This window comes from Oncorhynchus clarkii, chromosome 9 (assembly GCF_045791955.1).
Source record: "Oncorhynchus clarkii lewisi isolate Uvic-CL-2024 chromosome 9, UVic_Ocla_1.0, whole genome shotgun sequence".
Lineage (NCBI taxonomy): Eukaryota > Metazoa > Chordata > Actinopteri > Salmoniformes > Salmonidae > Oncorhynchus > Oncorhynchus clarkii.
Window position 1 is genome coordinate 20,541,200 of NC_092155.1, and position 24,464 is coordinate 20,565,663.

General features: G+C 42.5%; 2 protein-coding genes across 2 annotated transcripts in view; one reads left to right on the forward strand and one right to left on the reverse strand.

The window, feature by feature from the left end:
• LOC139417506 (immunoglobulin lambda-1 light chain-like) overlaps nucleotides 1–24,464 on the reverse strand; it is a 179,923-nt gene that overhangs the window by 134,258 nt on the left and 21,201 nt on the right. The window lies entirely within an intron of this gene.
• LOC139417154 (uncharacterized) lies at nucleotides 17,204–19,545 on the forward strand. The gene is made up of 6 exons (XM_071166396.1): nucleotides 17,204–17,279; nucleotides 17,414–17,779; nucleotides 17,956–18,306; nucleotides 18,440–18,571; nucleotides 18,805–18,851; nucleotides 19,006–19,545. The coding sequence occupies exons 1-6, from the start codon at nucleotides 17,237–17,239 to the stop codon at nucleotides 19,135–19,137; spliced, it is 1,071 nt and encodes a 356-aa protein (XP_071022497.1). The 5' UTR covers nucleotides 17,204–17,236; the 3' UTR covers nucleotides 19,138–19,545.

The window sequence follows — 24,464 nt, forward strand, 5'->3', positions numbered from 1 at the left end:
AGTAAGAGGTTTTAAAGTACCACAGAATAGAAACAAAGTATAACAGCATCGTATAGTGAACTAATAATTATCTATTGGTAGCAAACGGGGTGAACGTTTGTATAGTTCTGATTCTAATTTAAATCTGTTTTGTAATAGAGGAAGATGGAACCATGAAGCTCTTCCTACTGGTTGTAATCCTGGGTGTTGTAACTGCTGTTATATTGATAATCATCTTCATCCTGGTTCTCAAGGTCAGAAGAGATGCAAAAAGACTAAACACAGGTATGGAGCCCATTTCATATGGGGCCTGCTATTAACTACACTGACATAGAAAATGTTTCACATGACATATTGCAGGTGATATATTTCAGGGGTAGGCAACCCTGGTCCTGGAGTGCCGCAGAAACATCATGTTTTTAGTTTAACCGACCTGGAAGACTAGGTATGTTGAATTTAGGAAATCAATGAACTGATCAATTAGCTCAGTTAGGAAGGTGCGGTGCTTATTTGGAACAAAATCCTGCAATACCTGTGACACTCCAGGAACAGGGTTGCCTACCCCTGACATACTGTACACTGAGAATGGAAAGAGTCAGTAAAAGTTATTTTGTGAACACTACATTGGAATGATCAGTTGATATCTTCTCTCATCTCTGTTTTATATCATATTCAGGACCTGACTCGCAACAACAACTACAAAATTATCAGGTAAATGCTATTTGTTCAGTGAAATCATTTTGAAAATATAAGCAATTCAGAAACAGTGTAAATTATAATTGTATGTTATGGTGTTTCCAAATGTACAGAACCACGATCCTGATGCAATTAATTATGCCGCCCTGAATTTCACCTCCAAGAAAAAGGAGAGAAGAAGAGCGAAGGAGCTGGACCCCCATGTAGTGTATGCTGTTACAAGATGACAAAGTGGAGGATGGAGAGGAGGACAAGTGGTTTGCCATATCTTTGAATACAAGTTTAAATCTTCCTTTATTGTATGTGTAGTTAAATCAAATGTATTGAAATGTAAATCAGTAAATATCTCTGTAGTTTCTGTACATTGTACCTCAGGGCCTCTGTAGCCCTCTTCCACTCTGTTAGGCCACACAGTTCAGTGGTACAGGGGTGGTTAGAGAGGGGGAGTTAGACTCAAACCACAACTGTGTAATGGCCACAGAGGAGTAGTTGCCTCTTTTGGCCTCTCTTAGCTTAGTTCTCTGTTGTGTTTATTAGTGATTTGTTTGTCATGATGTTATTCACCGCTTAGGGTTTCATGTCTTCACTGCACAGATCACAGCCACCTTTTCTGAAAAGCAGCTAGTTGCCTTATATGGAGAATAATATTTGGAGTCTGAGGTAGAGGAAGTGCCAGTGAGGAACGCGTCACTTCCTGTGGTGTGAATGACAGGGAGGAGCAGCTCAGTGATGAGTGAGACCTGCTGAGGTGAACATCACTGGGCCTCTCTGTACAGAGGCGGGTGTCAATCCCCAGACTCTCATTTGATGCATTCGCTGCAGACGCTACACCCTCGGCCTGTGGTTAGTGTCACCTCGCTGGTATGAACAGGGATGGAAAACAACCCGGCCTGTGGTCAGTGTCACCTCGCTGCTATTAAAAGGGATGAAAATAACAAACATCTCATACAAAGATCTCTGTGGTCAGAAGTTTCCACTGCCGTGAATTGACTTACATTAATCTGAAGACTTTTTTATTTAATCAACTAACTATGTTAAATTGTTACTCGATTAAATGTTTTACCTTTATTTAGCTAGGCAAGTCAGTTAAGAACAAATTCTTACCTTCAAGGACAGCCTAGGAACAGTGGCTCAGGGGCAGAACAACAGATTGGTACCTTGTCAGCTCAGGGATTTGAACTTGCAACCTTTTGGTTACTAGTCCAACGCTCTAACCACTAGGCTACCTTGCCACCCTGAATCATGTAACAATTAACTCATTAGGATTTAGGGCACCATGGAAGAAATTGTTTAACGATTAAACTCCAGAAGATATATGTTATATATCGATAACAGTCACTTATTAATCATTACCTCATATTAGTGTCATTCTGAACAGTCGTAACCTTCTTGGATCTGCAAGAACCCCAGCTTTACTCATCATTCAGTACGACACAGATTGGTTGAATTATGTATTTACTAACTAAGTAATAACACAGAACACAAAAACACACTTACACGAGACAAAGGTCTCTAGCGGACTGACAAGATATGATGGCTTATTACACAGAGATGGAGACGCGTGTGTGTAAAATAGAGAGATAATGAAAAAGGGACATTTATTGTGGATACATTCTAGGACTGTCCTCACATTAATCATATGCCTTGCATATGAACCGTCGCCCGTTCGGAATAAGAAAATAATTAATGTACTTACGTGTTGAATGCTGTTCGTTCGTCATTTATTTCCGTCGGAACCAAGTCTTCTCGGAAAGATGTTTACGCGCTCTGATTGTCCACCAGAGGTCACAATATCCTTCTTCTCAGTTTTCCGGTCTCCAATGAGCTGTTTACTAAGAACAGCTACTTAGCCGTACCAGTGAATGTCTGAGAGGGGAGTTTTTGGAAGTTGCAGTTTTTGGCTGCAAAGGCATTCCTTTGGTTGAAACTAAAAGGGTAAATCCTCCTCCAGAGATTTACAGCAGGGTGTGAATGTTGGCCATCCAGCAGCTCCCCGTCTCAACCCTCTGGGGAGAGACAGAGGCCTGGTTACTGTCACCCCCCCCCCCCCCCCCCCCCCCCCCCACACACACACACACACACACACTCCACCAGTCTGATCTGACCCATTCTGATCCAGTCATGACATTATATAGCTGACAACATTTTAACTTTAACTAATTTGTATTCATTATTACAGGAAAATAAAATTACAACAAGATCGTAATTTACAAGTTAATGGCAAGCTAATTACAGAAAATAGCTTAAGGTTGTGAGTGTGACTAAATAAAAGCAAGGCATTATTCTGAAGAATTTTATAACTTGGTCACTGTCTCGTTGGCCTAAAGTTATATCCTAATTTGACTTTGGTGCAGGTAATGTTGTTCTTCACATTGCCATCTCTGGTAAACACAACCCCCACCTGTGGACCCCCACCTGTGGACATCGGGCCCACACTATATCAACTAAAATCAAGTTTTATTTGTCACATACAGAAGGTGTAAACTGTACAGTAAAATGGTTACTTGCATATTGGCGTCTTTTGTTTACACACAGCCAGCTAGATAGTTAAACAATGTACCATAATCCTAGCTCATAATGTTACTACCCTGCATGAATCTAGGTAGTTAAAGCTAACCAACTAGATTCAATGATATCTAGCTAGCTAGCATTAGGCTATAACTAGCAATGCAAATGGCTCTGAATAATATTACTACACAGATCGTATACATAACGTTAGCTAGCGAGCCAGTTAACATTAGCTAGCTAGCTAACAGAATGCTTTAACTTGCAATGAAAACTACTTTCTAACAAAATTAGAAATGTATAATATCTGAAAATGTAGCGAATCAGACTCTCTTACCAGTATGCATGGATGAAAGCTTCTCCCTCTCTGTCACGGTCCCCATGGTTTCCCGTAGTTTTAAGAAATAATCCGGAGACAAGTGTTTTATACAACAGCCTTTGTGTTTACTCTTTTCAACTCCCCCTGCATTATCAAACGGCTGAATTTTCTCCATCTCCTTAGCTATCAGGCATTGGGCATTCCACTGATTCCAAAGCTCGTTCCTCCAGAAAATGGAGAGTGGAGAGCATTAGCAACAATATCAAAGTTGTTTGTTATATTGTAAAACAAAACGTGTTAGAAAAGATTACCTACACACACTGAGCAGCTCAAATTATGGACAGAAGCGCGCTACATGAGAGACCTATCCGAAATCATCTCTCGACAGGTCCAGCCCATCCATTATCTCAGACAAATCATGGCTAGTGGGAAGATTCCTGTATTTTTCCGTGGTTAAACAAACTAGACTCGTAATGTGACCATTTTATTTCGTATTTACAGACGGCATACAAGTTTGTTAAGACAAAAAAAGTTATCATGTTCCAGAAGGCATTTCCGCCAAAAAAAGCATTTTAATGTAAAAAATAGTTTACTTTAATATGCTTCTATTGTGAAGTAGTAAGGCGCGACATACACCTAGTTTCCCAAAACGAGTCACATTTTTTTCAAAAATATATGGAAAATTCTGCCTTTCTTGAAGGCCGACAGGTCTCTATGCAATAGCGAGCAGTAGTTTTCCCACAGTCTAAGCTAGCTAGTTGCAGCTTTAGCAGGTGTTATCAAAGAGGATGTTAATGCTAATTCGTGTTTCAAGATGAACTTTGAAAAATAAGTTGTCAAAATTATCATGATCTGGTGAGTGGAACAGTTATTTTGGGGTGGCAGGGTAGCCTAGTTGTTAGAGTGTTGAACTAGTAACCAAAAAGTTGCAAGTTCAAATACCTGAGCTTACAAGGAACAAATCTGTCGTTCTGCCCATGAAAAGGCAGGTAACCCACTGTTCCTAGGCTGTCATTGAAAATAAGAATTTGTTCTTAACTGACTTGCCTAGTTAAATAAAGGTTTAAAAGAAATTGCAGCTAGCTTGCTGTTGTTAGCTATCACTTTGAAAATAATGTGAGTTTGAAAAATTGTTGCATTTCACATTTAGATCACTTGTTAGTGTGTGTGCTTAATGTGCTAACAATGTTTGCAATGGGAAGTAATAGTTGTACATTTCGATTGGGAAATGCTTAGCCTAATGGTTTTGTTTTTTTGTTCTTATGATTGAGACCTACTGGCTTATTATGTCCTAATGAATGGACTGATTATTCTATAACATCATGCTGTGTGTGACTGCTGTCTTTTTATCAGTCTATGTGTTTTACAGAAAGTGCGCTCCTACAGGGAGTGAACTAGTAGGAATTATGGTCGCTGTCGTTTCAGCATCCTGAGCCTGTCAAACTCACACCTTTTGATGTGAGTTTGACTGGCTATCAGAGGGTTCTACCACGGGTTGTCACAGTGAGCCAGCCCACTAGCCTCCCCAGCCTTACGCCCAGGTCAGCGATGCCCGACTGTCCCTTCCAGATAAATATGACGGTACTCCATCAAAATGATGTGGCTTGCTACTCTAGTGCTCCGTCTATTTTGGCTATCAGACAGGAGTCCCCATTACCGAGAAGTCCAAGGTTGCCACGCTTATTTCCCTGCTGACCGGACAGGCGCTGGATTGGGCTACGGCCGTCTGGGAAAGAAGAGAGGAGGAACTGGGTTCCTATAAGAGATTCATGGCTCTGTTCAGGTTGGTCCTCAACCATCCTCCAGAGAGCAGATAGGGAGGTGAGCAACTTTCCCATCTCCAGCAGGGTGCCCAGACCACTGCTGAGTACGCCCTCACCTTTCGGACTGTGGCAGCCTCCAGCGGATGGAATGAACCGGCGCTCCGCATTCAATTCCGCAGTGGACTGCCCAAGGAAGTCCAGACACAGTTGACATGTCGAGATCAAATCAAATCAAAAAAAGATATATAGCCCTTCGTACATCAGCTCAAAATGCTCAAAGTGCTGTACAGAAACCCAGCCTAAAACCTCAAACAGCAAGCAATGCAGGTGTAGAAGCATGGTGGCTTGGAAAAACTCCCTAGAAAGGCCAAAACCTAGGAAGAAACCTAGAGAGGAACCAGGCTATGAGGGGTGGCCAGTCCTCTTCTGGCTGTGCCGGGTGGAGATTATAGCAGAACATGGCCAAGATGTTCAAATGTTCATGAATGACCAGCATGGTCAAATGATAATAATCACAGGCAGAACAGTTGAAACTGGAGCAGCAGCACGGCCAGGTGGACTGGGGACAGCAAGGAGTCATCATGCCAGGTAGTCCTGAGGCATGGTCCTAGGGCTCAGGTCCTCTGAGAGAGAGAAAGAAAGAGAGAAAGAGAGAATTAGAGAGAACATACTTAAATTCACACAGGACACCGGATAAGACAGAAGTACTCGAGATATAACAAACTGACCCTAGGCCCCGACACATAAATTACTGCAGCATAAATACTGGAGGCTGAGACAGGAGGGGTCAGGAGACACTGTGGCCCCATCCGATGATACCCCTGGACAGGGCCAAACAGGAAGGATATAACCCCACCCACTTTGCCAAAGCATATCCCCCACACCACTAAAGGGATATCTTCAACCACCAACTTACCATCCTGAGACAAGGCCGAGTATAGCCCACAAAGATCTCAGACCCAGACAGGAAGATCACATCAGTGACTCAACCCACTCAAGTGACGCACCCCTCCTAGGGACGGCATGAAAGAGCACCAGTAAGCCAGTGACTCAGCCCCTGTAATAGGGTTAGAGGCAGAGAATCCAAGTGGAATGAGGGGAACTGGCCAGGCAGAGACAGCAAGGGCGGTTCGTTGCTCCAGAGCCTTTCTGTTCACCTTCACACTCCTACACTCAATCATATGACCCACTGAAGAGATGAGTCTTCAGTAAAGACTTAAAGGTTGAGAACAAGTTTGCGTCTCTCACATGGGTAGGCAGACCATTCCATAAAAATTGAGCTCTATAGGAGAAAGCCCTGCCTCCAGCTGTTTGCTTAGAAATTCTAGGGACAATTAGGATGCCTGCGTCTTGTGACCATAGCGTACATGTAGGTATGTACGGCAGGACCAAATCAGAGAGATAGGTAGGAGCAAGCCCATGTAATGCTTTGTAGGTTAGCAGTAAAACCTTGAAATCAGCCCTTGCCTTGACAGGAAGCCAGTGTAGGGAGGCCAGAGTAATATGATAACATTTTGGGGTTCTAGTCAGGATTCTAGCAGCCGTATTTAGCACTAACTGAAGTTTATTTACTGCTTTATCCGGGTAGCCGGAAAGTAGAGCATTGCAGTAGTCTAACCTAGAAGTAACAAAAGCATGGATTAATTTTTCTGCATCATTTTTGGACAGAAAGTTCCTGATTTTTGCAATGTTACGTAGATGGAAAAAAGTTGTCCTTGAAACAGTCTTGATATGTTCATCAAAAGAGAGATCGGGGTCCATGGTAACGCCAAGGTCATTCACAGTTTTATTTGAGACGACTGTACAACCATTATGATTAATTGTCAGATTCAACAGAAGTTCACTTTGTTTCTCGGGACCTAGAACAAGCATCTCTGTTTTGTCCGAGTTTAAAAGTAGAACGTTTGCAGCCATCCATTTCCTTATGTCTGAAACACAGGCTTCTAGCGAGGGTAATGTTGGGGCTTCACCATGTTTCATTGAATTGTACAGCTGTGTGTCATCCGCATAGCAGTGAAAGTTAACATTGTGTTTTCGAATGACATCCCCAAGAGGTAAAATATATAGTGAAAACAATAGTGGTCCTAAAACGGAACCTTGAGGAACATTGAAATTTACAGTTGATTTGTCAGAGGACAAACCATTCACAGAGACAAACTGATATCTTTCCGACAGATAAGATCTAAACCAGGCCAGAACTTGTCCGTGTAGACCAATTTGGGTTTCCAATCTCTCCAAAAGAATGTGGTGATCAATGGTATCAAAAGCAGCACTAAGGTCAAGGAGCACGAGGACAGATGCAAAGCCTCGGTCTGATGCCATTAAAAGGTAATTTACCACCTTCACAAGTGCAGTCTCAGTGCTATGATGGGGTCTAAAACCAGACTAAAGCATTTCGTATACATTGTTTGTCTTCAAGGCAGCCTTTTCTAAAATAATTGAGAGGAATGGAAGATTCGATATAGGCCGATAGTTTTTATATTTTCTAGGTCAAGGTTTGGCTTTTTCAAGAGAGGCTTTATTACTGCCACTTTTAGTGATTTTGGTACACATCCGGTGGATAGAGAGACGTTTATTATGTTCAACATAGGAGGGCCAAGCACAGGAAGCAGCTCTTTCAGTAGTTTAGTTGGAATAGGGTCCAGTATGCAGCTTGAAGGTTTAGAGGCCATGATTATTTTCATAATTGTGTCAAGAGATATAATACTAAAACACTTGATTGTCTCTCTTGATCCTAGGTCTTGGCAGAGTTGTGCAGACTCAGGACAATTCAGCTTTGAATGAATACGCAGATTTAAAGAGGAGTACGTAATTTGCTTTCTAATAACTATGATCTTTTCCTCAAAGAAGTTCATGAATTTATTACTGCTGAAGTGAAAGCCATCCTCACTTGGGGAATGCTGCTTTTTAGTTAGCTTTGCGACAGTATCAAAAATAAATTTCAGATTGGTCTTATTTTCCTCAATTAAGTTCAAAAAATAGGATGGTCGAGCAGCAGTAAGGGCTCTTTGATACTGCACGGTACTGTCTTTCCAAGCTAGTAGGAAGACTTTCAGTTTGGTGTGGCGCCATTTCCGTTCCAATTTTCTGGAAGCTTGCTTCAGAGCTCGGGTATTTTCTGTATACCAGGAAGCTAGTTTCTTATGAGAAATGTTTTTAGTTTTTAGGGGTGCAACTGCATCTAGGGTATTGCGCAAGGTTAAATTGAGTTCCTCAGTTAGGTTGTTAACTGATTTTTGTCCTCTGACGTCCTTGGGTAGACAGAGGGAGTCTGGAAGGGCATCAAGGAAACAAAGTAAACTATAACAGCATCGTATAGCGACCTGATAATTCTCTATTGGTAGCAAATGGGGTAGAAGTTTTTATAGTTCTGAATCTAATTTAAATCTGTTTTGAAGGAGATGAAAATGGAACCATGAACCTCTTCCTACTGATTGTAATCCTGGGTGTTGTAACTGCTGTTCTACTGATAATCATCCTCATCCTGGTTCTCAAGGTCAGAAGAGATGCAAACAGACTAAACACAGGTATGGAGCCCATTTCATATGGGGCCGGCTATTAACTGCACTTACATAGTGAAAATGTTTCCCATGACATATTGCAGGTGTAGGCAACCCTGGTCCTGGAGTTCCACAGGCACTTCATGTTTTTATTTAACCAACCTGGTACACCAGGTGTGTTCAATTTAGGCAATCGCTGAACTGATCAATTAGCTCAGTTGGGCAGGTATGGTGCTTATTTGGTACAAAATCCTGTAATATCTGCGGCACTGCAGGAACAGGGTTGCCTACCCCTGAAATACCATATATTGAGATTTGAAAAAGTCAGTAAAAGTTATTATGTTCATTATACAATGGAATGATCAGTTTATCTATCCTTATCTCTGTATTATATCATATTCAGCACCTGACTCGCAAAGACAACATGATCAAGTAAATGCTATTTGTTCAGTGACATTATTTTGTAAAAATGAGCAATTCAGATACAATTCTAATTGTATTTCATGATGTTTCCAAATGTACAGAACCAAGATACTGATGTACTGAATTATGCTGCCCTGAATTTCACCTACAAGAAATAGAAGAGGGAGAGAAGAAGAGCGAAGGAGCTGGACACCCATGTAGTATATGCTGCTATAAGATGACAAAGTGGAGGATGGAGAGGAGGACAAGTGGTTTGCCATATCTTTGAATACAAGTATAAATCTTCCTATATTTTATGTGTAGTTAAATCAAATGTATTGACATCTAAATCAGTAAATATCTCCCTAGTGTCTGTACACTTTTGGATAAATAGCGTGCCCAATTTCAACTTCCTGCTACTCATGCCAAGAATATAAGATATGCATATTATCATTAGATTTGGATGGAAAACACTCTGAAGTTTCTAAAACTGTTTGAGTCATGTCTGTGAGTATAACAAAACTTATGTAGCAGGCAAAACCCAGAGGACTAACCATTCAGAATTATTGTTTTTTTGAGGTCACTGTCAATTCAATGAGTTTTCATTGGGGATTATTTCTAAGGCACCTGTTTGCAGTTCCTACCGCTTCCACTGGATGTCACCAGTCTTTGGAAATAGGTTGAGGTTATTCCTTTGTGAAATGAAGAAGTATGGCCATCTTGAATCAGGGTAACGTTATGTGTACTGTTTGAGAGTTGCGCAAGACTAGGAAAGTAGCGTTAGTTTGTTATCCTCCTGTATTGAAAACAGATAGACCCGTCTTCCATTTGATCGATTATTAATCTTTAAAAATACCTAAAGATATATTACAAAAGTACTTTGAAATGTTTTGGCAAAGTTTACTGGTAACTTTTGAGATATTTTGTAGTGACGTTGCTCAAATTGGAAGCTGTTTCTTTCTGGATCAAACATTGCCAAATAAATGGACATGTTGGATATATATCGACGGAATTAATCAAACAAAAGGACCATTTGTGATGTTTATGGGACATATTGGAGTGCCAACGAAAGAAGCTTGTCAAAGGTAAGGCATGATTTATATTTTATTCTGCGTTTTGTGTGGTGCCTGCAGGGTCGAAATATGCTATTCTCTCTTTGTTTACTGTTGTGATATCATCAGATAATAGCTTTTTATGCTTTCGCCGAAAAGCCTTTTTGAGATCTGATATGTTGGCTGGATTCACAACGAGTGTAGCTTTAATTTGGTATCTTACATGTGTGATTTAATGAAAGTTAAAATTTTATAGTATTTTATTTGAATTTGGCGCTCTGCATTGTCCCTGGCAATTGGCCAGGTAGGACATTGCGTCCCGCCTATCCCAGAGAGGTTAACTTCCTTACTAATATCTTGAGATGTTGCTTCAATATATCCACATAATTGTTTTACCTCATAATGCAATCTATTTTGTGAAGTGCACCAATCCCTCCTGCAGCAAAGCACCCCCACAACATGATCCTGCCACCCCTGTGCTTCACAGTTGGGATTTTGTTCTTTGGCTTGCAAGCCTCCCCCTTTTTTGCTTCAAAACATAACGATGGTCAATATGACCCAACAGTTCTATTTTTGTTTCATCAGTCCAGAGGACATTTCTCTATAAAGTACGATCTTTGTCTGGCTTTTTTATGGCTGTTTTGGAGCAGTGGCTTCTTCCTTGCCTAGCGGACTTTCAGGTTATGTCGATATAGGACTCGTTTTACTGTGGATATAGACACTTTTGTACCTGTTTCCCCCAGCATCTTCACAAGGTCCTTTGCTGTTGTTCTGGGATTGATTTGCACTTTTCGCACCAAAGTACGTTCATCTCTAGGAGACAGAACGCGTCTCCTTCTGAGCGGAATTGTTACTAGGGTTAAATGTCAGGAATTGTGAAAAATTGAGTAGAAATGTATTTGGCTATGGTGTATGTAAACTTCCGACTTCAACTGTATATTGAATAACACTTCAGTTGTCTCAAACTCTCCTCAGTTGTCTCAAACACTTTGGTCAGGTGGGCCTCCTGGCTTTGTGCACACAGGACCCTCCTACCTGCTCTCTGTTTTTCTCTGTGTGTGTGGTTTTCAACAGGATGTCTATGTAGCTCCTGTGTGTGTCAACTCTTGGACTGCCTTATTCCCCTCTAACTGGGAGCGATGTCAGTTGGTCACAGACCAATAAACACATAAAGCTGGGTTGTTCTTTTTCAGTAACTGTGGAATGTTCTGGTCAAAATGTCCTGGTTTTCTTTCAAAGACCCTACGTACACTTGTATCATAGCAGACACAGGGGGTTGTGTGTGGCTGTCCATGAGGGTGTTTGACCTGGAAAGACAGAGGAGAACCTACCAGTAAAAATCACAGCCCCTTTCATTATTGACGCATTGTGTCGACATCATGAAAACAGCCTCCAGACTCTGAAGTCAGGAGGTTTTCTAGTTAGGTGTCAAAAAGAGGTAGGCATGAGCCAAGGCATGAGCCAAGGCATGAGCATGAGCCTTGGCTTTTGCGAGCCGAAACGGCTCATCGGAGCAGCAGCCTATATCCTGTTTCTGTAGCTGGAGACAACTTGATGTACAAGTACACCACCTGGACTCTAGTCCATCACATTGCCTTATGCCCAAGCTATCTCCATAATGCTGAGTGCATAATGCTGATGTTGATGTGGAATGTCGATGGAGGGAATAGCGGACATTGTACGGGCTCCTTACCAATTGTGATATTTTGTGTATTATTTGGTGCTGGTCTTAATATTTTTTTACATGATGTTTCCACCATGGTTTCCTATGACGAAAATAGCTTCTGGACAGCAGAACAGCTATCACTAACCTGGACATGGACTTCTACTTCAATGAGGTTAACATTAACAAGGCCGCAAATCCATACATATTACCAGAAAATGTGCTGACCAGCTGGCAGGTGTCTTCACTGACATTTTCAACCTCTCCCTGACCCAGTCTATAATAGCTACATGTTTCAAGCAGGCCACCATAGACCCTGTGCCCAAGAACGCCAAGGTAACCTGTCTAAATCACTATGGTCCGTCACTATGGATCACATCAACACCATCATCCCAGACACCCCGTACCCACTCCAATTCACAGATCTACACATGATGCAATCTCTATTGCACTCCACATTTCCCTATCCCACATGGACAAAAGGAACACCTACATGAGTCTGCTGTTCATTGACTACAGCTCAATGTTCCACACCATATTGTTCTCCAAACTCGTCATTAAGCTAAGGACCCTCCCTATGCAACTGGATCCCTGGCATCCTGATGGGCAGCCCCCATGTGGTGAAGGTAGGCAAGAGCACATCCGCCACACGGACACTCAACACAGGGGCCCCTCAACACAGTTTACTGACGACATGACCGTGGTAGGCCTGATCACCAAAGACTATGATACAGCCTAAAGCAGGGCTGCCCAACCCTCTTCCTGGAGATCTACCATCCTGTGGGTTTTTAGTCCAACCCTAATTTAACACACCTGGCTGTAGTGGAGCAGGTCGAGAGCTTCAAGTTCCTCTGTGTCCACATCAATAAGGAATTACCATGGTCCACACACACCAACACAGTCGTGAAGAGGGCATGACCACGCCTCTTCCCCCTCAGGAGGCTGAAAAGTTTTGGCATGTGCCCTCCGATCCTCAAAGCGTTCTACAGCTGCACCATTGAGTGCATCTTGACTGGCTGCATCACTGCTTGGCATCCGACCGCAAGGCGCTACAGACGGTTGTGAGTACGGCGCAGTACATCACTGTGGCAGAGCTCCCTGCCATCCAGGACCTCTAAACCAGGCGGTGTCAGAGGAAGGCCCTAAAAATGTTCAAAGACTCCAGTCACCCAAGTCATTGACTGTTCTCTCTGCTTCCGCACGGCAAGCTGGTACCGGTGCTCCAAATCTTAGTGCGCTTAGTGTGTGGTCTCATTGAAATAGAGCCGGCTGCCTACGTGGGTGTAGAATCACGTTGCAGTTCACTTATACGAAATTAACTTAAATATGATTCGATTGTAGTTTACTACAGTGTATATAAATAAATGTTGATAATGGAAAGAAGTGGAGGGTGCTTAATAACCAACGTGAGTCGAAGTGCAATCCAAAAACATAATCATCATTGAAAAGGAAAAGGCAGAACACGCACATAGGTTAGGCTACTATGGTGAGCGAGCGTTGCGCCTTTTCATTTTTAATAAGTATTCATATCTTCCAACTAAATCTAGCATATTGGCAATTTGGGGCTGGCAGGTAGCCTAGTGGTTAGAGCATGGGGTCAGTAACCAAAAGGTTGGTACATCGAATCCCTGAGCTGACAAGGTAAACATCTGTCATTCTACCCCTGAACAAGGCAGTTAACCCACTGTTTCCCGGTAGGCTGTCATTGTAAATAAGAATTTGTTCTTAATTGACTTGCATAGTTAAATAAAGTTTAAATAAAAAATTCAGATAGCCTAATATAAGGGCCATGTGTATAAGGGCAGTTGGGTTTGGGACCAGATCTTGGGTCGGAGTCAGACAGAAAGCCAGCAGGTGCTTGTATGAAAATCAAGAAATCGGTCTGGCAGGAGCTGGATGAAGAAATAGGTTCCCCTACTATGCACCATGACAGTGAAGCCTGTAACGTTAAAGCTGTTAATTACTGTGTCAGTGTGAAAAGTAGGGAATTAGCTAGGGAAACTGACAGATCAATAACATTACATTGCCATACTGACTAAGAAAAACTCACATTGCACTGTAAAAACAATATCAATCTTCAATCGTTTGGCCGATGGTTTCATCATTTGATTCAGGTCAAGTGTGATTGAGGCAAAAATAGCTAATGTTAGCCAACTTTTGGCCAGGTCTCTTTCTAACACATCAACTGGCAAAATCTTGCCAAGTTAATTTACTACAGAAAAATTCCATACAACAACAGCTGTTTGATAGTAATAATAGCCACCTCATATTGCTATCTGACAGATAACTAGAGGCTAGAGCTGACCTGACTGTGGTAGCTACTCGCTAGCGTAGCTTATTCATTCACCTCAGTCAAGAGGGGATGAAACATTAGCTAACATTACATGTCAGTTACAATACTAGCTCAGCACTGTAACTACTTTTGTTTTTTTCTGTTAAGTTAAACAGCAGTTACCTTGCCAGCTACATAGATAAACTAAAGAGTAACTCGTTTCTGCTCTGCTTTCTTTTACAACTCGGTGAAAGAGTGCAACACATACACTCTGAACTATGCTCAATGCTCCCATGCTTTGCCTTTACACAGCCTGACAGCCCGCTCTGTAGTGTCCATGCTCCTAAAGCCGGTTCTAAATCAAAAGACTGAACACTTCACACAGCCTACCCCACCACTCTGAGGCATCCACATGGTCCTAAAGCACAAAGTCATTATTTGTGTATCACATTGTAATGGCAAAACTGGGGGGGACAAAAATGCAATTTCAGATTGCATTTTATGCATTCTATGACCCCCCGTCCTCCTGTCCCCAGTGAAAGTTGCGCCCCTGCCCATCATGAGGTTGCTACAACCTAGCTTATGAATAAAAGTTTACAATGTAGGGGCACACAGGTCGAGATAACATTTTGAGTTGACAGACAGTGACAGATGGACACAGTGACACATTCAATACCGCCATGTACACTTCTTGCCTGCATCTAGCTGATCTAGGGTGCAATCATCAGTACAACAGTTGCAAACTAGAGTTTCTATTGGACAAATTCAGGTATGTTTATCCCTGTTTCGTTGCATTTACTTCCGTTTAACAAATGTTTAACAAAGCAGTATAGCACTTACACCAGCGGGCCCAGTGGCAATAAATTAGTAAAACCAAAAGCTTACCTTGACTTGGAAGAGTTCCAGTGTTGTGTTGGATAGTCATAGCCAGCTAGCTAACATACCATACCTCTGTTTGAGCAGGTTTTTTGAGTAGGCTAAACTAGCTAGCTGCATTTGCTAGCTAAGTAAGTGAAACTGAAAGTTGTTTCTCCTTCATTTTGGAATAAATGTATTTGTTCAAAACTGTTAAACTATTGTCTTCCTCTCTCTTTGAATCAACTACTCACATCATTGTATGCACTGCAGTGCTAGCTAGCTGTAGCTTATGCTTTCAGTACTAGATTCATTCTCTGATCCTTTGATTGGGTTGACAACATGTCAGTTCATGCTGCAAGAGCTCTGATAGGTTGGAAGACGTCCTCCGGGAGTTGTCAGTTACTGTGTAAGTCTTTAGAAGGGGGTGAGAACCATGAGCCTCCTAGGTTTTGTATTGAAGTCAATGTACCCAGAGGAGGACGGAAGCCATCTGTCCTCCGGCTACACCGTGGTGCTACCCTACAGAGTGTTGTTGAGGCTACTGTAGACCTTCATTGCAAAATATTGTGTTTTAATCAATTATTTGGTGATGTGATTATATTTAGTATAGTTATATAAAAATGATACTTTTTAAAATTGTTTAAACATTTTTATTTTTATGAAATTCACTAAGGAGGATGTATTTTACTTCCTCTTCTGAGTAGCCTCCACTGGTAGCTCTGAATCTGAGTAACAAGAAAAACAGGTCGAGAAGACATTGAAGCAACATGAATGTAACGACTTTCTTCTATCTCTTCCTCGGACGAGGAGGTGTAGCAAGGATCAGACCAAAATGCGGCGTGGCTATTGAGATTCATGTTTAATGAAAAAACACACTAAACACAAACACTACCAAAACAATAAACGTAACAAAAACCGAAACAGCCTATACTTGTGTAAACTGACCAAGGACATCAGGACACTAAGGACAATCACCCACAAAACACCCAAAGAATATGGCTGCCCAAATATGGTTCCCAATCAGAGACAACGATAAACACCTGCCTCTGATTGAGAACCACTTCAGACAGCCATAGACTTCACTAGAACACCCCACTAAGCTACAATCCCAACACACCACATACAAAAACCCATGCCACACCCTGGCCTGACCAAAATAAATGAAGATAAACACAAAATACTTTGACCAGGGCGTGACAATGAAAGAAGATGAATGTGATTAGATGAATAAAGCGTTCAACAATAATAAATTATTTAGGCCATACTCAGGCATCTTTAAGTTGCAGTGTTGAGACATGTTTTCTATTCTCATGCCACTAAAAACCCCCTTACACACACAGGAACCTATTTACAGGTACTCTGTGGTCTGTGATGAAAACAAGATGAGGATAGGTCTACTCTTTGTTAGGGCCTGCTGGCCTGTTGCACGCATGACCCTTCTCTCGCTCTTTCTCTATTTCTGTGGTTTTCAGCCAGATGTCTCAGAACCCTTAGTCCACTCATGCTGTAGGCTATACTTACTCTTCCAGTTGACAATTATAGCTACAATTAACCAAATATTTTAATGAGGCAGCTTATCTATACCAAGTCAACTGAAATCTGTGAAAAAACACAATGAATTTTGTATTAGGTCATTTGACATAGAGATCAATACAGTATGCTCAATCAAACACAATCCCTGATTTTCAGTGTGATGTTAGTTGACTAGAACCATGGACCTATTCAATAACAATGTCATAGGAGGGCATTCAAACTATCTTGTCCTTTGAGTGTAAATCCTGAAGGGTAGATCACAAAAATAAAACTACTGTATTGTATTTTCTGTGTTTGTCATGTTTTTTTTTGATGTTTTTAGTGAGGTGAAGTGACTGATAGAAGCCCTAGTGGATGACAGTGTCATAGCATGCATGTTCAAAACCAGGTCACAAATTTGAGTCTCTTAGACAACAGCAGCTGCAGTGATAAAGATTGAGGGAAATCGTGCTTCAAAAATCAGTGCTCAATTTGTACATATCTAATTTATGAGACTCTACATCTAGGACAATACTGGGACTCTGAACTGTAAAAGATACACGTAAAGACCACAGTCATGCCTGAGTGAGGCGTTAACAAAAATTATGCGGTCCAGTTCGACCAATCACCTGTAACTCCATTGTTGAAGCGTTGTCTACATGGGTGGACGCTTTCCACTCAAGACACAAGTTGTGAAGTGCTGACAACTTTAAAGATGATCACACTGTGTCTGATATTTCCACTTCTCGTAGAGATGGGTAAGTCAATCTTATACATTTTACATTTCTTGATTTGGAGACACAAAGTATCCCATTATTGTTCTACAGACACTTTGAGAATCCAAAGTTGTATTTAAGGTATGTAACAGCTAATATATTTTCATGTTCTCTAGTTCATGGAGTAGCTGGGACTGAATCCTCATCCATCAGTCAAAAGAATGGTCTCAAGTCAGCCAACATTGGAGACGCAGTGGTTTTGGACTGCTTCAACAAAGGCAACGTGGGAGTAATGTTCTCCTGGTACAAGCAAACTTTTGAAAATATTCCTCAGCTCATCTCGACCATCTATAAGTTGGACAAGAATGCAACATTTTACCAGGAGTTTAAGAATAACCCTCGCTTCTCAGTGGAAGGTGGCCAAGGGAAAAATAATCTAATGATCGCAGATGTGGAACTCTCTGATTCAGGCACATACTACTGTGGAAGTTCTTATGGAAACAATTTGGAATTTGGAAAAGGAGTCATTCTCATCATAAAAGGTAAAGAGAAAGTCATCATTATTATTATTTACTTTTTGTAAATCTGAATTTACAGATATACAGTGAAAATATGAGGTATTCTCAGATGAGATCTTAATTGAAAAAATGTTGAGTTACAACACTTGCCACAGAGATACTCTGGCGAGATTAAATTGGTTTATTGGCCTTCTTGTCAGGATCAAATTCCAGAAATATGACTATACTTCAGCAGCCTGTGTCTGAGTCAATCCAGCCAGGAGATTCTGTGACTTTGAACTGTACAATTCACACAGAGACCTGTGCAGGAGAACACAGTGTCTATTGGTTCAGACATGGCTCAGGAGAATCCCATCCAGGAATCATTTACACCCATGGAGACAGGAGTGATCAGTGTGAGAAGAGCCCTGAGGCTGGGTCTCCTACACAGAGCTGTGTCTACAACCTCCCCAAGAGGAACCTCAGCCTCTCTGATGCTGGGACTTACTACTGTGCTGTGGTCTCATGTGGGGAGATACTGTTTGGGAACGGGACCAAGCTGGATGTTGGAGGTAAGTGATAATTCTGATATGTTCTGATATTATTTCATGGTGCTATGAAGAAACTCAATGCCTGGTGGAGCAAAATGTCCTGAATCTCAAATCAAATCAAATCAAATCTCTATCACTGTCTGTATTTCTACAGATGGTTGTAAGGAGGACCGTGTTCTCTTGGTGTACTGTCTGGGTGCAGCGTTGGGTCTGTGTTTCATCATCATCATTGTCCTTGGTTGTGTTTTGTATAAGATCAGCAGTAGAGAATGTGAACAGTGCAGAGGTAAGTTTTATCAATGTGCACCAATATGCTGAAACTGTTGGTACAGGGAACATGACATGTTTTTGATCATAAAACTTTACTAATTAATTGTTTGATGATGATGATGATGTTGATGCGGATGTAATTGATGTTGATGATAACGATGATGATGATGTTATTGATGATGATGATGATGGATGATGATGATTTTGTTGATGATGGTGATGATGATGACGATAATGTTTGATTAAAAGGGGCGCCCCCTCAGCCAAGTACTCCGGAGGTCCCCAGTCATAACCAGGTACACAGACCTGGCATTTGTTGAGCTGTTGCTGAATCAATGTTTTTTTTATTGAATCAAAATATGAAAATATACACTTTAATTGTTTTGCTTCACTAGCAATGTTTTAGTCTAATGCCAAATATTTGGAATTTATTTTTGTTATTTCTCTCAGGATCAAGATGTTGACACAATCCATTACGCCGCTCTGAACGTCGTCCACAAGAAAGTGAAGGCCGGGAGAGAGAGGAGCGCCATGGAGAGAGACACTGTGTACTCTGGTGTGAGAGTCCAAAACATGGACTGAAATATAGACTTTTGCTCTTTAATAACTTGCATTGATGTTATGTGTTTCCCACTGTACATAGCTTAATATATCAGGGAAGTTGTCATTTTCATTTCATTGTCGAACAAGAAAACATGGACTGAAATATAGACTTTTGCTTTTTAATAACTTGCATTGATGTTATGTGTTTCCCACTGTATATAGCTTAATACATCAGGGAAGTTGTCATTTTCATTTCATTGTCGAACAAGAAAACATGGACTGAAACGTCAGAGTTGCCTCTTTATTAACTTGAATTGCTTGTATGTGTTTCTCACTGTATATAGCTTTATATATTAGCGAAGTGTGTTACAATGCCTTGTATTCCGTCAAATTCCTTTTTACATTGGTAATGTTGTGCAGATTAAATAAAATACTAAACTGCTGTCATACAGAGGTATTGTGTGATTTTCTCTCAGATTTTTCCCTCGCTTTTAAATTACTACAACAGTTTCACTTGTAGGTTTGCAGGGAAGAACAATAACACCACAACTGATTTAGGGCAACAACATCAGAGTTGATTGAGGTTTATGCTCAATGTAACATTAGCTCATCCTGATGACAATATGTGCATATATGCATGCATGGAGTCCATTCTATTGACTAACTCTTTCAGTCATCTCTCCTTCGTAAGCTGTATCCTGTATCACATCTCTCTGTGGTGTTCTGAATGCCCTAAATAGATTTTCCACTCATGTAAACTCATCTCTAACCCCCAGAAATGACCGTCAGTCCTTACCACATGCTCTCTACAGACACCTCAGTGCATCAAAACCACAACACACCAATGTCACTATGGGCCCATTTCAGGAAATACACACCTCTTTTACACACTCCTTTCTTACGCACTTCCCAGTAGTTGGTATTCAGACTTACCTATGCAGGTGTGTAACAGGCTTTGCAGATCGCTTGTGTTTGTTGAATAAATTACATTTAACCGCTGAAAACCCTCCCACTTACTGGCCAAGTGAATTTCTCATGGAGTTTTCATTCAATCAGGTATTAAGTACATCTGTTTAAAACTATCCCTACATTTGGTGTACCTTTAATTTGAATTTCTCACCAGACTCACTAGAATATAGAGAGGGAACTGTTCATAATATTAGGGATTTAAGAAAGCCATGTAAATATACACATATTTGTCTCCTTTTCATCACCACTTGGTAGATAAAACATTTGATCTGATCTTGTATATTATTTAGGGTTTGGAAAGTATTCATGAATAAAATCAAAACTGGTTTGGAGACCCTTTACACACTACATGTATTGGTGAATCAAAATACAGTAGTTTGATTCATACTGAAAGTTGCCATGTTCAATTGTTCAATCCATGAAATATTGGAAGGTGAGAGGAGTGTACAATAGGGGTTGACCAGTAGTTCTACCCTAATAATCCTCACTTGTCATGGAACTGTGATGACAGCGGTCAGGTCGTCGCCAGGCTCCAGGTCTAAACTTCCAAATGTAGTCTGTGTTCCATAATGATTCAAATAGGTTAAATGTTCCAGACTATTTCAAAACTTGTCATACATTAGCCTAATATGATCCACCATTTCTTGTGATCCTCAGGAACAAGGGTCGAGAACAGGTCACGTCACCTTAAGGGAGAAATAACTTAGTGTCCTGCCTAGCAGTAAAATATACAATGTTTGTACAGATGCTTTTAACCAGGGAAAGGTCACCGGAAACATGACCGAATACAAACAGTGTAGCTATTCCCCCCGCAAGGCAATCAAACAAGCTAAGCGTCAGTATAAAGACAAAGTAGAGTCACAATTGAACGGCTCAGACACAAGAGGTATGTGGCAGGGTCTACAGGCAATCACGGATTACAAAAAGAAAACCAGCCCCGTCTCGGACTAGGGTGTCTTGCTCCCAGGCAGACTAAATAACTTTTTTGCCAGCTTTGAGGACAATACAGTGCCACTGACACTGCCTGCAACCAAAACCTTCTGACTCTCCTTCACTGCAGCCGACATTTAAACGTGTTAACCCTCGCAAGGCTGCAGGCCCAGACGGCATCCCCAGCCGCGCCCTCAGAGCATGTGCAGACCAGCTGGCTGGTGTGTTTACGGACATATTCAATCAATCCTTATCCCAGTCTGCTGTTCCCACATGCTTCAAGAGGGCCACCATTGTCCCTGTTCCCAAGAAAGCTAAGGTAACTGAGCTAAACGACTACTGCCCCGTAGCACTCACTTCCGTCATCATAAAGTGCTTTGAGAGACTAGTCAAGGACCATATCACCTCCAGCCTACCTGACACCCTAGACCCACTCCAATTTGCTTACCGCCCAAATAGGTCCACAGACGACGCAATCTCAACCACACTGCACACTGCCCTAACCCACCTGGACAAGAGGAATACCTATATGAGAATACTGTTCATCGACTACAGCTCAGCATTTAACACCATAGTACCCTCCAAACTCGTCATCAAGCTCGAGACCCTGGGTCTCGACCCCGCCCTGTGCAGCTGGGTACTGGACTTCCTGACGGGCCGCCCCCAGGTGGTGAGGGTAGGTAACAACATCTCCACCCCGCTGATCCACAACACTGGGGCCCCGCAAGGGTGCGTTCTGAGCCCTCTCCTGTACTCCCTGTTCACCCACGACTGCGTGGCCATGCACGCCTCCAACTCAATCATCAAGTTTGCGGACGACACTACAGTGGTAGGCTTGATTACCAACAACGACGAGACGGCCTACAGGGAGGAGGTGAGGGCCCTCGGAGTGTGGTGTCAGGAAAATAACCTCACACTCAACGTCAACAAAACAAAGGAGAAGATTGTGGACTTCAGGAAACAGCAGAGGGAGCACCCCCCTATCCACATCGATGGGACAGTAGTGGAGAGGGTAGTAAGTTTTAAGTTCCTCGGCGTACACATCACGGACAAACTGAATTGGTCCACCCACACAGACAGCGTCGTCAAGAAGGCGCAGCAGCGCCTCTTCAACCTCAGGAGGCTGAAGAAATTTGGCTTGTCACCAAAAGCACTCACAAACTTCTACAGATGCACAATCAAGAGCATCCTGTCGGGCTGTATCACCACCGCCTGGTACGGCAACTGCTCCGCCCACAACCGTAAGGCTCTCCAGAGGGTAGTGAGGTCTGCACAACTGTTAAAATAATTAAATTGCTCTATGTTTTAATATCCAATTAAAATTAAACACTCTGTCAATTCATAAGGATTTGTAATTCCCTTATTCTATAATGATAGACAGAGCCCAGTCTTAAAGTCAGACAGCAGAGTTTATTCAAGAAAGTACTGCCACAATACAGGTAATCACAGGTTATAAACTGAAAATGACGTCATTAGTTCCAACACCACCCCGTGCCATCTCCGTTCCAGTACTAAGGCTGTGTATCAAGCCTTCCCACATCCGTCTCCCTACCAAATAATATAATTTACGAGTCAATGTTTTCTTGTGTAGATAAGCATTCTAGCGAGTCTGATTAATTTGTACCAAGGAACAGACAGTCATTGTTCTAAACTCTTGACCACATTCCCACACATTATATTCAGTACTGGGATCAATAAAAAAAACTCATACACATACAGAATAGTATTCTGATTAGTACATATTGTCATGTATTGTCATGTTGTGTCTTGTTTCTGTCCTTTCCCTTCACCCTGTCTCCCTCTGCTGGTCGTTATTAGGTTACCTTTTCTCCCCCTCTTTCCCCCAGCTGTTCCTTGTCTCCTAACTACCTCGTCACCCCTTTTCCCACCTGTTCCCTTTTTCCCTCTGATTAGTCCTCTATATCTCTCTCTGTTTTTGTTCCTGTCTTTGTCGGATTCTCGTTTGTGTTACTCATGCCTGAACCAGACTATCGTCGTGTTTGCTGCAACCTTGTCCTGTCCTGTCGGAATCTGCCTGTTCAGCTAACCTTGTCCTGTCCTGTCGGAATCTGCCTGTCCATCTGAGCCTACGTGTGTTTCGTCATTAAAGAAACTCTGTTTTGTTAATTCGCTTTTGGGTCCTCATTCACGCACCGTAATAGAAGAATCCGACCAAGAATGGACCCAGCGACTTCGGATCCTCTCCACTCAGCCGTCGAGATCCAGGGAGCGATGCTAGGCAGACACGAGCAGGAATTGTCTGCTGCTCGACATGCCGTTGAGACCCTGGCCACCCAAGTCTCCAACCTCACAGAACAGGTTCACCATCTCCGCCTCGATCCACCGGCCACTTCCAGGGCTTTCGAATCTCCGGAGCCCAGAATCAATAACCCGCCGTGTTACTCTGGGGAGCCCACTGAATGCCGCTCGTTCCTCACCCAGTGTGATATTGTGTTTTCTCTCCAGCCCAACACTTACTCCAGGAGCACTGCTCGTGTCGCCTACGTCATATCTCTCCTTACTGGACGGGCTCGTGAGTGGGGCACGGCAATCTGGGAGGCAAGGGCTGAGTGTACTAACCAGTATCAGGACTTTAAGGAGGAGATGATACGGGTTTTTGATCGATCTGTTTTTGGGGAGGAGGCTTCCAGGGCCCTGTCTTCCCTATGTCAAGGTAATCGATCCATAACAGACTACTCTATTGAGTTTCGCACTCTTGCTGCCTCCAGTGGCTGGAACGAGCCGGCTTTGCTCGCTCGTTTTCTGGAGGGTCTCCGCGCAGAGGTAAAGGATGAGATTCTCTCCCGGGAGGTTCCTTCCAGCGTGGATTCCTTGATTGAACTCGCTATTCGCATTGAGCGACGGGTTGATCTTCGTCACCGAGCTCGTGGAAAGGAGCTCGCGTTCTCCGTTGCCCCCCTCTCCGCATCACTACCATCTTCCTCTGCCGGCTCGGGTGCTGAGCCTATGCAGCTGGGAGGTATCCGCATCTCGACTAAGGAGAGGGAACGGAGAATCACCAACCGCCTCTGTCTCTATTGCGGTTCTGCTGGTCATTTTGTCACTTCATGTCCAGTAAAAGCCAGAGCTCATCAGTAAGCGGAGGGCTACTGGTGAGCGCTACTACTCCTGTCTCTCCTTCAAGATCCTGCACTACCTTGTCGGTCCATCTACGCTGGACCGGTTCGTCAGCTTCCTGCAGTGCCTTAATAGACTCTGGGGCGGAGGGCTGTTTTATGGACGAGACCTGGGCTCGGGAACATGACATTCCTCTCAGACAGTTAAGGGAGTCCACGGCCTTGTTCGCCCTGGATGGTAGTCCTCTCCCCAGGATTCAGCGTGAGACGCTACCTTTAACCCTCACTGTTTCTGGTAATCATAGCGAAACCATTTATTTTTTAATTTTTCGTTCACCTTTTACACCTGTTGTTTTGGGCCATCCCTGGCTAGTTTGTCATAATCCTTCC